Below are 16,572 nucleotides of genomic sequence, written 5' to 3' on the forward strand. Positions count from 1 at the left end.
ACGGAGGCGTCCCTGATCACACCTCCAGGATTGGGGGACCTGGAGCTATGAATACGCCATGAAGAGGGCTGACCTGTGCTAGCCGTGGGGCCTGCGCAGTGAGGTCTGTCTCCCGCTGGCTTGGCTGGCTTGGGGACACACAGGCGAAACTGCCACCCAAAACAGTAACCCTGCCCAGAAACGGTAAACTGCAAACCATGAAAAGAGCCAAGTCAAGAAAACATTCAAGTTAATGGAAACCAGTCTTTATTAAGTAACTTTTAATATCAGAAAAATAAAACTCTTATAATTCTCTTTACAGCAAATATATAATATCAGTGCTTTGGCCATAATAAGTTAAAGGCCCTTTATCATAAAATATATGTTTTTTTAAACTTTACTCAAATTGAATTTATAATCCCTATGACCTCCCTACATATACATAACAAAAAGAGTGTAGTAAAATTAGCAAATACTAAACTATATTGAGAGCTCTGTCATTCTTGAGTCTGTGGTTTATAGAAACAGTACACGCACCTAATATTTGTTGACTCCTTGGCTGATTAGTTGCAGTGTACAATGCAAGAGAATACAAAAGACATGCTTGGTGAACAAGATTGTTCATATCTACAAGACGGCAGCTAAAGATTAAGGTTCCAAATACTGACATTCAAACTATTCTACAAGCTGCTAGCATTAAAGTTATGCATCTCATATTGTAATAATAACAACAATAATATGCCATCAAGGCAACTTTTATACTGAAAAAAATCATAAAATAAAAACCGTTATCTGTAAACTTTTTTTTATAAGAAATGTAACTCTTTCAAGTGGAAATAAAAAATAAAGATTTCTGTATATTTACTAGTTCAATACACATTTGCGATACTGAGGAAAAAATCTATTTGTTTCAGCTTGGGAAAATATTGCTCAAAAAAAAAAAAAAGGAGAAGGAGGTGGGGAGGAAGGAGAAAGTGAAAGAGAAGAGAAAGAAATTAGAAAATAAAGAAATCCATCAGAACTTCTGAGTGTTCTTATTTCAAATGCCAGCACAGATTTGGGAACATTCTGAGGGTGAAGTAGCAACAAACATCCACAGGCTGAAATGTAAAGAAATTAAAACAAAACCAAACCAGAGAAGGCCGTTTTTCCTTGAGACAGAGAAGTATGATTTTGAAATGAGATAAACCATTCTGCTGGGTCACAGTCACCACTGCTTTCATGAATGATAATAGAGTGGGTGTGACTCCTTTTTTCCCCCCTTACATTACTAAAAGTAAAATATATGGTTCACATAATGTGCAAGTATGGTTGAAACATAAAAATGATTCACATTTTTTGAATTCTGAGATTCTCTAAAACAGCTATAATTTAAGAACAGCTTGATCAGACTAGCCAATGGAATGTCAGCATCCTCGCTATCGGATATAACAGGTGTATAAAACCAACAGCTGCCCCCCACTGGCTGGATGCTCCACAGAAGCAGACAGGGATGGAGTGGTGGGGAACAGCATGGGAACACACCACCACAAATCACGTGTGTGCTCTGATGCAAGGATAGTGTTCTCTCACACACAGAAGGTTTCCGTTCCTTTCAATGGAGGGAGCCAATCCACACTCACAGAGCAAAATATAAGATTGGCTTCCCTCCCTTGAAATGGACGGGGAGGGGGGGGAAGCTGCTGCTAACGAGGGAACTCTCTGCATGCATTAGAGCTCCGGAGTCCTTCAGCACTGATCAAGGCAAAAGCAGACTTTCCCACACTCCAGCTATGGAAGACCCACGCATTCCTGATTCTCTTAAGATGCCCTATTTGCATATTGGATGAGGAGGAGGCCCAATGCATACCATTCTGCCTCCTTCTGTCCTTTATGAACAATGATCTTGTTAGTTAAAAAATACCACGATGCTCACACTGAATGTTAGGAAATCAACTCGCGCATCTTAAAATCATTTGCAACATTAGATAAGTTAAGCCTATGTTGTAAAGAGGGAAAAAAAGTGCCCCCAAACCTGTTTTGAAAAACTGGCAGTGTAAAGAAGGCAGCATTGGAAGTGTGTTTGATATATTGATAACCGCTGCACCCTTCCCCCATGACTGACAGCTGCTACGTTCAGGGCTGTACCAGGCTTTTCACTCTTGGGACTGCTGCCACCTACATCGTGTGAAGATCGTCTGGAAGGCTGTGAGCCGGGCGCTCTCTTTCGTTCGGAGACTGACCTGGGTGCCTGATACGCCCAGCCACGTCACAGCTTCATTCCAGAAGAGCTTTGCTACAGTGTCACAGTTGCAACCAAAATGGAGAAAGACTGGCGAGGCTTAGTGTTAACTGTACAAGCCTTTTGAAAAAAGAGTACATGCCTTTCAAACAAGGTTAGCCTAATCTCAAAAAAGCCCAATAACAGTCTCAGTTCATTATAAGTTTACTTAGGGGGTACCATTACATCCAAGCCATTAAGAGTTTTAAAGTCCATATATAATATCTCTATATATTTAAGAGTGAATTTGAATCGCCTGAGTAACAGCTGTCTGGCACACTGGACAGGATGGTGCTTCCTTCTCACAGATCTTGTTGGCACATTCCATGCAGAACAGGTTGTGTCCACACGGAACCAGGGCAGCGATGACCTCGTTCTCAAAGCATATCACGCAGTCATGCTTCCTTCTCAGCTCTGGAGGAGAACTCGACGTGGAGCCGCCATTGGAAGAAGAGTAGCTGTTGGTACCATTAGAAAAAGCAGGGATGTAGATTGGAAGGCCAACCTGGTTGACGGTACTGGGTGGATCACTTCTTACTCTCCTTGCCAGCGGATGTTCTAAGGTTTCAGGAAACGTGGGTGACAGACGAGGCGTAGAGGGCTGACTCCCTCTCCGTGGAGCCTTCATGTTACTAGCAGGTTCACTACCAAAACTGGAGAGCGGGTTAACGGGTTCAAAGGGTGTCCAGATGGTTTGAGAAGGTGCTGGCAAGGAGTCATATGCAGGAGAGTCAACCGCAAGGTCTTCTGCACCAACGGAAGGCAATGTTTCTCCAAACCAAAAATTGCCTGTGCTGAATGGGCTTGTTGGGCTGAAGTCGGCCAGCCTATTGCTGCCAAAGTAGGAATCGGTGGAGCCACTTCCTAAAGAACTGGAGCTGTCATTTCTGTAATTGGAAATCATCCTGGTGCGGCTCGGAGGAGGTACTGGGTTGGAAGAAAGCCAGGCTGACCCCAGGCTCCCTCCTTCAAAGCTCACATCCGTACCATTGTAATGGAAATCATTTTCTTCATTCAGTTCAATGTAGTTTCCAGTGCGCATGGCGATGTGCATTTCTATCTCTTCACGGGCACGGTCTACGTTTTCAGGCATGCCAGTAACTTCAAAGACTGGCTCCTTGTCTCTACTGGGAGTAACTATGTAGGTATGAGTCTGCTGCTGAATTCTTTTGATTGTAGCGCCTTTTGGGCCGACCACCAGCCCGACAACACGGTAAGGCACCCTGACCTGGACTGTAGTTTGGCCTGGCAAGTTGGGGTTACAAGGCAGGCCCCCCAGAGTTGGGCCATTTTTGTTGCGTGAAGCTCTTATCATGGAGAAATGTTCAGCAGCAGAAAGAATTTCCCTTTTGGCCATGGCTACATCTTCTTTGCGCCCAGTGACAACAAAAACGGGTTCTTCTCCACGCACAGGTGTCTTGATATACGTATTCGTCTTGGCTCTCAATGCCTTAATTTTGCAACCTGAATAGAGAAAATATTAGTAAAGCATTTTAGTAAAGATTCTTGGACTGAAATAGAAAAAATTAGTCTCAGCTACTCTGTGCAGCCACTGAACTCCACAAGTCAGATCAGTGAAACAGAGTTTTTAAAATCACTCCTGGAAAATCACACTGCCACACTGAGAACCAGCCAAATAAGGATGGTTGCTACTTATATCATGTGCCAAGTAGGTTTTACACATTAATTAGCTCACCACAATCTGTAGTAGCCTGCCTGCAGACACAAAGGAAAGTGAAAGAACCAGCTTAACAATCTTCCTACCCTCCTTACTTCAATGCCATTCTTCACAGGTGATTAGCTCCTTACAAATCTTTTAGCAGACCTTTTACCTGTTGTAGTGCTCCTCCTTACATGCTGCCCTTCTTCCATGGAGCCCAGAGCAATGGCTAATCCACTGCACTATACTGATACTTAAGATTTTCACTGAAATGGTTTCCATTGATTACCTGAACACAAATTAATGGTACAGAAGGTATTTTAATTCCCTTTTCTATGTAGCAATGAAATGACAGAAAATGTTAAATATGGATCACTGCGCTGCCTAAGTTAATTTTTAATACAATACTTTCTCTTAAACAAATCAGAGCTCTTCCCAATAAAATAAGTTAAACCTAGAAGTGCTTCCAGATGAAACTTGTGTTATGCACTTGCCCTGCTTCATCTTGTATGGGGGCCCAGATGTTGTGAACTATGTGTTACCCTTCCATATTTTACCATTGCGTTCTCTTTTTTTTCCTTTCTACAAAAACATTCATTAAAGAAGACAGGACAAAACAGCCCCACGTTATCTTTTAATTGGTAGTGCAAACGCCCTGTCTAAAAGTACACTAAATCAAAACATCTAAAACAAATAGCAGCAAGAGCAAACCAAGCAAACCACATATAACCTAGCAACCAAAACAAGACTGTCTTAATCTGCTCACAAAATTTCAAATTGGGTGGATCCAAATATAGTTCAAGGAAGGCCAACATCATTCCATTTTCATGTCCTTTCCTCCAAAAAGGGTGGAAATTTAAGCAGGTCTGATTTAGGGTGCAATGCATTCAGGATGATTGGAATACTCTGAATACAGAGGGTTATGGGGAAGCCATGGATCCCCACCAGCTCCTCCCACCCTGCCAGTGTACGGGATGGCTGATTTCAGCTGTCCAGCTGTGGTGCTTTTGGACATTAAAGGAAAGAGGCTGAAGTGCCGCCAATATATGTTGTATCCCAGCAGCCTTTGTTTCTTCCCATGCTTGGAATCCTTCCTTTACCCCTGTTCTGAGAGGACACCTCAGAGAAGCAGCTGCTGTGGTTCTTTCTATGTCTGTTGGCTTTGTGTGTGTAGGAAATCTTTCTCAAATCTTTGGGATCCAAAGACTCTTATGGCCCTCCAAATGGGGGCGTAGGATTGCTTTGTCTATAGATCTCTCAAGAACAGGGAGGTTTAGAAGGGAGTAAGCATTCCTTATCCAGACCATTTAAAGCATAGGTCACCACCACAAATTTGAATCAGGCCTAGAAACAGAGGTCTGAAGTTCCCTAACATATTTCTGAGCTTTCTTCATTTCAGCTTGAACCTTCTTATTAACTAGGTTATGTGTGACTTATGACAAGATTATTTCAAGCCTCTACTCTAAGCTTAAGCTTTTTATGACAGCAAAAACTTTTTCTGCAAAAACCAATCTAATCCTCAAATTATTGTTTCTGTTTCTGGCTTTATTTATTGCAAAGGGAAAGGCAAAGTTATGAGAAAGATAATTAGTATTTTAAATCAGTTGAAATACAAGGGGCTAGAATAGTATACATTATATTGAAACAATATAATGGGGAATGGGGACTTCATAATTTAAAATACAATTAACCATACAGTAGGATTTTCAGTATGGTTTTGTACCTTTTCAAGAATTATTACTAATATAAGAATAACATGGATTGGGCATCCCAACTCTTTCATGGTGTAAGAAGATCAGGTGTCATTAGACACCTTTAATACATCTATGATTTATTCTTCCTTATTAAATTACAAGAAGTTCCATTCCAGTTAAGTATGGAGAGTCTGGGGCTGGCCTAAGCTTGAAGTGGAGATCACATGGGAACCACATGTAGCTACCTTGATTTCCACAAGGGGAGAAAGGTAGGAGATAAATATAATAAATAGAGCTCTAGAAGTGTCTTTCATATTAAAACTGCTATACTCAAGGACTGACAAGTCTCAGAAAATGGAGAGCATGGGAAAATGCAGAGTTTTGCAAAGTATCAGGGCTTGGATCCAGAATCTGCCTTCCACAAGAGGAAGGCCACTATGCCTGACTTCTGGGGATCTATCCCTCTCCCATACCCCAGTTAACTCCATTCAGCAGGTTTTCTTGGCTCTGCGTAGTATTTTTAGGGGCCCAGAAGGACTGCTGTGAGAAGGAGGAAACCGAAAAGCCTACTTGCTCCAGCTGAACCCTGAACCCAAATGCTTATTTTCTGAATGATATTCAAATCTTGTGCTATTTAGAAATCTGCATGAGACTGCTTAACAGAATTCAATGGCTTTAATATTTTCAACTGAGGCAGATGCTAAATTATCCTGTAAGGGAATACAGAACTATGAACTATTCTGATTAGAAAATTAATTTCAAAATTACAGAATATGAAATGATTACTAAAATAAATTGGGACAATAACTGAAGAAAAACCAAAACCAAAAATGCCAAGTTTAAAAGTTCTGTCAAATAATCCATGGGAACTACTGTTGCCAATGAACTACTCTTGATTTATATTGCTTTAAGGAATCATTTTAAAAGTTCAATATAATTGGCATGTAAGTTGTTTAAAATGATCTAAACTGAAAGGGGAAATGATAGAGTCATGCTTGCTAGTGATGTCTTTTCTTCCAGAGCAAATGACTTTCACACACGTTAGAAATGTATAAAAACCCAAGTACACTGGAAGAAAATTGCTGAGATGAGTGAAAGAATTACTACAAAATCATTACTTTTATCACCACTAACATTGCTTCTAGGTTACATTATGGATGTAATACCAATTGACAACAAGAACTGGTTGGTAACTTAATAATTACAGCCTTATGTGAGGTGACAAACACAAGGAACAATACACAAGGCAGACAGGTAAACACAACAGTTGAACGGAATATGCTAAAGAGCAGTCTTTCCCAGCCTGCCCGTCCAAGTGTTGCGCTGCAGCTCCCTTGCCAGCAGGGTAAGCTGGAATACGCTGGGAATTGTAGCCTAAGGCCTCTGGAGGACATCAGGATGGGGAAGACTGTTTGATGAAATACACCAGCTTCCCCAACCCAGTTCCATGGAGATGCTTTGGGCTACCAATTTAGAAATGAACAGATTTTTTTCTTCACCCTGTTATTCTGGAGCGTGTGGGATGCCTGACCAAAGGCAGGCACTGAAGCCACCTATGGGCAGCACCACTTGCAAGACCAGATTCACGAGTTGTCGCCTGTGAAAGAAAGAATCCACTTCCCCACCCAGAGCTGGACGGTTGTTTGTCCTTTGCCAAGCCCCCCTCGTCATCATTTGGTGACGTTGCTCAGGACATCCTGAACTGCTCCCATCACCTGAACAGGTTTCCTACCTGGTACACTGCTATAAAATATAATAAAATTATAAAGAAAATGTCTGCACGGAAAGGAGTGAGGTACACGCAGGGATGTAGACTTCCTTCCTGCCCCTTTAATTTCGCTTCTGCCAGTTTTGTTTTGCCAAGGTGTTTCTACCAAATATTTCCTAGGGGGATGAATGCTCATGCAACAAACAAGGGCCAATTTATTTTTTGTTATTTAACTTTGTGCCACAATAAAAAGTATCTTGGATCTTCACAACGTTGAGTGTCTTGTGTACATCGAATGCTAACAGTGCCATTTAAATCAATTTCAATTCCAGGTTGTAACACAACAAGAGGATGAATACTTCCACAAGGCACTGTATCCTAGGTCAGGCAGCTGGCACAGCCTCTCTTATGCTATCTCTGCGCAGCATCCCAAAAGAAAGCACTTAAAGCCTCCATCTGAAGGTATTTACTGGACTGCTCTGGCACGTCTCTTTCTTACTATAAGGAATGAAAGTGTTTTAGAGCATCTCTGAAAAATGTAAGCCCCATCCTCTCTCCTGTGTCACAACTGACCCACCAGAAGCACTAAAAGTACAAATTTTTAAAAAGTCACTTTGAAAGGAAACCTGACTCTACAAACTCCAAGGTCAACCCCTCTTGTTATTTGGAGAAAAAGAACCTCCATCAAAAGGAAGCAGCAGCCTCTGATATCTGAAACTTCTCAAAGCATCATCAATCAATGACAAGTGCAGATACAAGAGACTACTGTAAAGACAGCAGGGCCAAAACAGAGGCTATTACCCCTTTTAATATGATTCTGCTGGATGACCTTCGTGTTTGTTTTTACTCCAACTGCAATCTTCAGTGTGCTGCCCTCCTATCATGTCATATAACAGCCTGATGAGCTATTAAGCTATGATGAGTCACATGCAGTGCATGATCTAAGATGTTTTCCATTTCCAGCACAACACAGGAATTAAGGAGCAAAGCTTGATTTTCCCACATATTGTTTCCAGGTCCCTGGACATGCAAGAGACTGCTGCATGCAGGAGTTATGCTGAAAGAAACAACTGGGCTAAACTGCATCACTGATATAGCATCTAAATGTTTAATCCAAGTGTTCTTAATTTTTTAAAAAAGGTGCACAGTTCATGAGAATCCAGGTTATTTCTCCTTCATAAGTATACAGTGCCAGTAGAGTCCATAAATATATACACAGATGTATATATACCACCTTAAACATATGTCACTTTTTCCTAACAGTCTCACCAATCGTTCAATTCCCATTTCCCAATTTTAAGTAATCAAAATTAATAGCCAGTGTGCCACAAAACAGAAAGAAGTTTAAGAAGGACACAACAAGTCAGTGTTCATGATAAACCATGCCGAAAGCTAGCCACTGTAGTTCACTAGTCCTTGTGACTGCCAACAGCTGTCAGTGCTCCTAGCTTGTATCCCAGAAGCCCTTGCGTTTTTTTGCCATACTGGTCTGCTTGGTGGATGAGTTTTGCCTTTGCTGGCTCCACAGGAAAACTTATCCATTCCCCATCCAATTGCTTTCTACAAAGAGACTGGTGAGATATATTAGCTAAATCAATTTTTTAAAACTTTCTGCTGTGTCTTCCAGAGGAGCGGCTTTGGTTCACTCTCCATAACCTGCAAACAGTTTGCTGAGCACCCTGCCCCTGCTCTCTGTGTGTCTGCTTTACTAAGCTTTTGGCTGTATGTTTTTAAAACCTCCTCCACAGCTCCTCACAACGAGGGAGGAAGGAGTGACAATCCTCTTCCAAGCAGAGCCGCAATTGGAAACTATGGTGATCTCTGGGTGGGGGATTAAGCTATCCCTTCCGGTTTGCATGCCAAAATCCCTCCCTGTACATTATTTTACTTTTTCCCTTTTTAACCTCAATCCTGTTTTCAGCTACCTGGCTGGATCTGGACAACACAACAAGTCACTACAGCTGCAGAAGGTGCAGCAGTGTAACTTAATCATGTATTTTGGAAATGCCCAGTTGTTGCCCCTTTTTGGAAGACATTTACTTTGTACTGGAACATTCTTTTGCTGTACAGATCGCATCCTTGAGGGGTTACATATAGACATTTTTTGTCTGCCTGTGCTGAAGCTCATATATGATTGATACATTCAAATCTACATATATATTCCTTTTCTTCTATTTTATGGCTATGTTGAGACCTATAATGGCAATCAATAATAAAAAAGAGCAAGCCACTCTCAAACAAACATGGCTCACATCTCACCATGCCTTGCTTTCTGAGTGCAACTCCCTCACTTGTATTAAATATATAATGTTTTTCTCCTAAGCCTTCATGAATGCTGGAACACAGTCACATTTCCCCCCAGGGTTTGTTTGCTAAGCATAATGGCATCTCCCTCTTGTCAGTGTCCTCATCAATTTTCCCTCCACTTGGAAACACATTTTTTAAAGAAGACTGCTGCATGTTTTACTGAAGCAAAAATATCTGCCTCTAAAGCACCTTCTCTGTTGCCACGGCCAGCTGCTTTAGGCTCCCCCGCCCGCTGCAACTACCTTCTTTGTTTTCTTCCACTTGACTTGATTCCACTGCCAAACATCAGATGTACCTGTGGGTTACAGGGAAGGACTCTATGCAAGTTTCAAGGAAGTGAGGTGGATTGCTAAACTTATGCAAATTTCATGACAGGGTAGTAAAGTGGAAGGAAAAAATATGCCAAATTCCTAGCAGCAAACATTCACTTCTGCACACAGGCCCAGACTGAATGTGCTCAGGAAACTCTCCAGTGTCCTCTTTTTAAGAGTTCTATAAAAATTGTTTTCCAAAAATCTATTGTGAGGTAGATGCAACAAGGAAGAATGGCAGGAACACTAGTGCAATTTTAAGGCCTGGGGGGTGGGGGAGGGCAAGTTGCAAAAGAAGGAGTATGATTAGTGAACAGCAATAAATAAGTAACATGGCTTCCTAGAATACCATGTCCATGAAATTTAAAAGGGAAAATTTTCTGTGAATATTCACACTGTCTAGGAGGCCTTATTTTTCTTGAACTGATTTGAGCCTCGAATTGCATTCAAGCAGAATATTGAGAAAGAGGCCAAGACACTGTGTTTGCATCCTCCCAAGATTTAGGAACATACATGAATGATTGAGAGGTAAATATTACAAATATTTTCAACAATAACAAATAATATAGTAGACAACAGCAGTGCTGCTCAAGCCAACTCTGGTTAGCACTGTGCAGAGTTGGTGAAGGTAAACCACACCTGAATTGTCTTTCCTTGAAAACCTTCTGATGAAACAATTCAAAATGAAACAAAAGAGAGTGAAGAAGATGAGACTTCAGGTCTGAAGGCAGTCAACCAGATAATGGGGAAGTGCAAAGGACTAGTATGGATAGCGTTGTTGCTAATCACACAAATAGATCAAAACCAAAAAGAAGCCCAGTGGCTGGCATGCACAGAGATGAAAGGAAAGTTTGATTTTGCAGAACACATACAATTGGAACGTGGAATGCAAGCAGGATGAATCATGGCAAGCTGGTAACTGTAAAGGAAGACATGGAACACTTAAATATTGCAAGTGGACTGGCAAGGGACATTCTCAGTCTCTCTCTCTCACACACACACACACACACACGGTGTATCACTCTGGAAATGGCAAATTCAGAAGAAACGGAGTGGCTCTAATACTGAGGCAGGCCATAGGCCAGTGCATAAGGATTCATGGATTGATGAAGGAAAGAAGAATTGGTCTTAGAAGAAGTGACCAATCTTCTTTTCCTGCCATGATCCCCTGAGTTACAAAGGAGCCATTCTGCTTATGGTATAAGAAACAACCTTCTGGAGGGAGGAAATTGGTCTGAAGGAGGTGGAGGCAGGAGGTCTTTTTGACACCTAATCCTATTTTGCAGCTATATGGAGTCTACCTCTTCATGCACAGCTCCTCCCCTTTAAACCTCCATCTGCCTAATAAAAGGAATGCTCAAAAGCATTCTAAAACTGTTTTGCATTTTGGTGTAGTCAAGTCTGGAGATATGAGCAGCTCTAAGACCAGAATTCCTCTTCATAATGGGCGTCTGTTATCCATTATCTGACTCCATTATGTACAATGCTCTATCATTTTCTTCCCTCCATCATCCCTTAACTCCAACCACTGCAAAACAGATAAGAAATTTGGCTGCCTCTGAGTTGAAAGCTGAGTTATGCAAAACAAAAACATACAAATCTGCTTCATTTTACTAATTTATTCTAACACAGAGAGTGCACTGTGTGTTCATTCCTACCCACAGTTCATACACATTAAATGCAGGGTCAGCCCAATCTACATAGAAGTCATTAACTAGCTACCTTAAAGGGCAAACCTATAAGCTTCTTAATGAGGAAGCAGAGCCTAGGATACATGTGGAAAAGTTTAAGCTATAAATACTTCACAGATGGGGGGAAATGGGCAGCATGTTGTTAACTCACTCAAAATCACATGATGAACAATCTTCCTTTACTGCAAGCAACTTCCTTTACTACACTTTTCCAAAGGGACCAAGGGTTTAAATACAAACATGTATCTCAGTAAAGCAATGATACATATTTGACTGCTCTAGCCCTAAGAAGTAATATACAAAATAGGCCCAGCCAGAAGAAGAGGCACTACTCAAGGGTACTGTCAGCAGTGGTAAAAAGCACTCCCCTTCCCTGCAAGTATTTGGCATTACTGTGAAAGAGGGCGAGCACATTCACTTACAGTTACTTTTCCCCAACTCAGTGACATCCACATAGTGTTAACTCTTGTCAGGCTACCTATGGCTCTGACAACATCCTCTTTGCTGTATGATCTCTCACGGAACAGGATCACCAATGGGATTATTTCCAGGAAGATGGCCCTGTTTTGGGGAGGATGGGAAGGCACCAAAGCAGCAGACGAGGAAAAGCAGCAGATTAGATGGCAACAAACTGGGGCAGAGCAGTGAACATTCATGGCAGGAGGGGTATTTAGCTCTTCTCCAAAGGCACTGAACCTGAATGTTCACCCTGAACCTGGGAGTTACAAGCAGCTGGGACAATTAGCCAAGGTCTTGTCTGTTTGCACCAAGAGTGGAAGGTGAGCCTTTGAGATGGAAGGGCCACATGTTTAGATGACTGTGATGCATGCTATGCTACACAGGGCTACTCTGAAGGAAGCCTCAACTGGTGCAATATGAAATAGCTAGGGCCGCTAACCAGTATATTGCAATGGCAGCATAAAATACCTTGACAGTACTGCATAGGTTGCCAACTGCTTTCTGGCCTCAATTCAAGGAGCTGGTTTTAATACTTAAAACTTCAATATTTAAGGGGCTGCCTTTCTCCCTATGAACCTGCCTAGTTAATAAGATCAGAAGGAGAGGCCGCTTGGAGGGCACCATTATACAGAGATCTCTCTCAAGAGATCATGTATGAATGAGCTTTCTCCTGTGTTGTTCCCAGAATATGCTTCCTAAAGAACTATAAAGGACTTCCTAAAGAACAAGTAATCCACTCACTTGGTTTTTATAAAGGACTTGCAAAAATTGGGCCAAGTTGGAGGAAGAGTTGGGGAACTTAAGCAACCCATTACCATGAAGGATCCTATTCTTGTGTATCCTGCTCTGTTTCTGTCCTTGCTGTCTTGTCCTGATGTCCAATTGATTTCCCTTTCTCAGCTGAGATGTGCCAGGCTCACCTACTTGGGAAAACTAGTATCTGACTGATTGCAGTCTACGATCACTAACTGAAGGAAAAGCAATGCACACTGCATATGCCCATGGACTTTTCTGATTACTATTGCTTAATGGTGGGACGCACCTCTACAGGTTCTGAAGCTAAGCCCTGGAAGATCTTTGCTTCGATTAAGCCGTGCCTGTAGAGAAGGTAGTGGGGTGAAGAAGCTATTCAAACCAGCAAAGGAATATAGCAGGGACTATGCAACTCCTCATCCTGCACTGTGGGTTTGTTTGTTTGTTTATTTATTTATTAAAACATTTCTATGCCGCCCCATTCGCTGAAGCCTCGGGGCGGCTCACAACATGAAATAAAATACAAAAATAACAATATAAAAATAACAATATAAAATAAATAACAATATAAAAGAAGTCGCCCTGGCCAGATAAAAGAAGCAAATACTGTTAACAATTAAAATGTCGCCTAAATAAAAAGGTTTAGTACATGAGGTACATAGTCTGTACTGAAATATACACAGTAGTCCCACCAATTCATTCTTTTATGACACTGTCATGAACTGCCTGGACTAAGCCATACCCAAACTTCAGTTTAGCTTTTTCATTCTTTTAATAAAAGGAGGAAAAAACCTGGAATGACTTTGTCACCCCAGAAAGTTCATACAATTAGCTGCAAGGAGTGATTTTGTGACCCCAGGCAAAGGCCCTGAAAAAAGTGACACAAATGTTCAATTCAGATCATCTTGGCTTTACTTTAAAGCTAAGATTGGAAACTAAAGACTTCAATGAACAGAGTGAAAATCCATTAAGGGATAGCTAGGCTGAGTTTTTAAAATTTAGTAGGTCAAACCATTCTTAAGCAGAGAAACATTAATGGGCTCCTATTGTTATGCAAAATGTCTCTGTTTTCACAGCCCCAAGAAAAACTAAAACACACATTACTTGTGTTTGCTGATAGCTGAATAGCATGCAATCCTCCCATGGAAAATACCAGCTAGAGCAAAGGTTTTTAGGAATTTGTATTTTTATAGCCTCAGGCACTTTCTCCTAGAGTTAAAAAGTTATATTTTTTATATTTTATATAAAGTTATATTTGTAAGGGATTTTTTTAAATGCAGGGTGAGGGTTAATAAGCAACTGTGGACAAAATCGAAAAACAGCAGCCAATTATCAGAAGTTGTACAATTAAAGCATATACCTTGGATCTTAATTCCACCTACAATGGATGCTTTCCCCCCATGATCAATTTAACACTTGATCATGTTTCAGGGCTTTCAGGCACTTAACAGCCTAGGACTGTTATTGTTTATTTATAGGATTGAATAAAAATGACAAAAATGTAAAATAAATTCAGAGACTATGATCTCCACCCCTAAGTTTATATAAGGTTAGAACGGTTCTTGTTAAAGCTCAGTAGCTACTGGTTTTTATAATGTAAAAATGGGGTATCAGTAGGAGGGCATTCCATAGTTCTTGCTATTAAACAAAGGAAACTGTGAAACCTACATGGCACCCAGTTGAGCTATCTTCCCCAATCTTGCACGCTTCAGATGTTCTGGACTTTACCTCTCATTAGCTCCAGGCAGCATGGTCAATAGTCATGGGAGTTGTAGTCAACACACACAAACCGAACCCTGGAGGGCACAGGGCTGGGGGAGAAAGCTTGTAATAGAGGGCTTCTTTATTTCATCTTAAAACTCTGGTCCTGACTTCAATATTTATTTATTTGGGATATTTCTACCCCATCCAATCACTTTTGTCCCTGAACAGCTTACAGCAAAATCTATAAATACAGCAATATAAATAAATAACATTCATACCCCAAACAATAATAAACAGTCAGGCTTTTCCTCACTACCTCTTTCTACTCACCCATATGGAAAGATCTGGAGATCATAAAAACTTGGCTATAATTTTGTATGTATTTGGTTAACTCTAATAAAAGCACTAACTTACCTTGTTTTTTGGATGTTTTTGTTTTCTTATGAGCCAGCATAGCTTACTTGTTTTGGAGACAAAACTATGGAAAACCCTTCTTGTAGAGCTTTTTTTTCTTATAGGCATTTATTGAAAGCTCTTTATTTTAACAAGCTTGTAATGCTTAACAATTGGCTGCTTTTGGGACATCCATATCCCACTTCTTTACTTGCAAGCAGGGCTGTGGAATCAGTACATAAAACATTTGACTCTGACTCCTCAATTTATGATACCTTTGATTCCAACTCTTTTATTTATCTATCAATATGGGACATAAATATACTAATTATCTATTTCCTATACTGATTAAAAGTACTCAACCTACAAGGCATTTCATCATTCCCAACATGAATAATCAGGCTACTTTTCAGAAGCCTAACCTGTTATAATATATTCTGAAAATATAACCTGAAAAAATAGGTTCTTCAAATTATCATCTGTGAAATGAGAAATTTTAACATATTATTTATATTACAATTTAAACTTATTAGGAGTTGGAGTTGGTCCATTTTTACTGACTCCAACTCTTGACTCCAGTAATCCAAGAATTGCTTCTGACTCCAACTCTACAACTTCGACTTCCCAGCACTGCTTGCAAGGAACCCAGGTGTCTTACAAAGTCTGTCCTTTACTTTCCATTATATCCTCATATCAACCATGTTAGGCTAGGGGTCAATGACAGGCCCAAAGTCATGGGCAAGTGGGGATGACAACCCAGATATGCTTTCATTAAGAGCGCAATTCCTATGCATGTTTAAATGGAAAGTGTCCGGAAACTCTCACCATTTTCAGCCAACCAGGGACAGCTATAGGATGCTAAGAACTAAACGACTTTTTTCTGTCTAAAAACATGCACAGGTTTATATCTTAAATGTATTTTCATTATCTCCTAAGTAACCACACATGTTTTAAACAGAAAACTAGAACATAAATAAAATAAATAAGGGGAGAAGTTCTACTTCTTGCCTATTTCAGCAACTCAAACACCAGTCACAAAGTCCTGTACCAGATGACTGGAAATACTGGGGTCTTGCTACATGTCATAATGGACTTCTGCACAAGTGAGAAACTCTGAAGTTGGGGTGGGAGCTGGGTCTGTTTCACCTTCTGGGGGTGTTGCAGATGAGCTTCTTCTCTAAAACTTGTGGAGGCATTTGAAAAAGGGATGCTGCTTGGGGCAAATTGGCAAAGGGACTGGCTTTGTAGATATCCAGGAAATGTATCCATACATCCATAAATTTCCCGTCTCACAGACCACTTAAAGCAGGACCATTAACTCAACCAGCTATGTATCAACTCATGCAGAACAGTCCTATGTGTCAGAAAACATCTCATCTGCAATGCTCTGCTTTTGTCCTGCCCAGAAATGTCTCTCTGACCAAAAGTTGGAAATACAATGTAGGACTAGACTGACCAACGCCAGTAGAGCTCTTCTCACATTCACAGAAAGGTGCTGAGAGCAACAGCTCCAGCTGACTTGAGCATGCCAGTCAAACCATGTGGGCAGGGAAAGTAGCAAAAAGAACCTGGGCAGTTCCTTTCCAACCCCCAATATATTGCTCAGAACTGGAAAATGAACAAAGCCTGTACCTGCAAGCAATGGGTGTCACA

General features: G+C 40.9%; 1 protein-coding gene across 1 annotated transcript in view; it reads right to left on the reverse strand.

Annotated features, from left to right (window-relative positions):
* Positions 1-223: 223 nt before the first annotated feature.
* Positions 224-16,572, reverse strand: part of MEX3C (mex-3 RNA binding family member C) — a 47,806-nt gene continuing 31,457 nt past the window's right edge. The window contains exon 2 of the mRNA XM_044431243.1: positions 224-3,703. Coding sequence (XP_044287178.1) covers positions 2,475-3,703 — 1,229 coding nt within the window. The 3' untranslated portion in view covers positions 224-2,474. The remainder of the gene's footprint in view (positions 3,704-16,572) is intronic.

Source organism: Varanus komodoensis, unplaced genomic scaffold (assembly GCF_004798865.1).
Source record: "Varanus komodoensis strain SLA01 unplaced genomic scaffold, ASM479886v1 scaffold22, whole genome shotgun sequence".
NCBI classification, from domain to species: domain Eukaryota; kingdom Metazoa; phylum Chordata; class Lepidosauria; order Squamata; family Varanidae; genus Varanus; species Varanus komodoensis.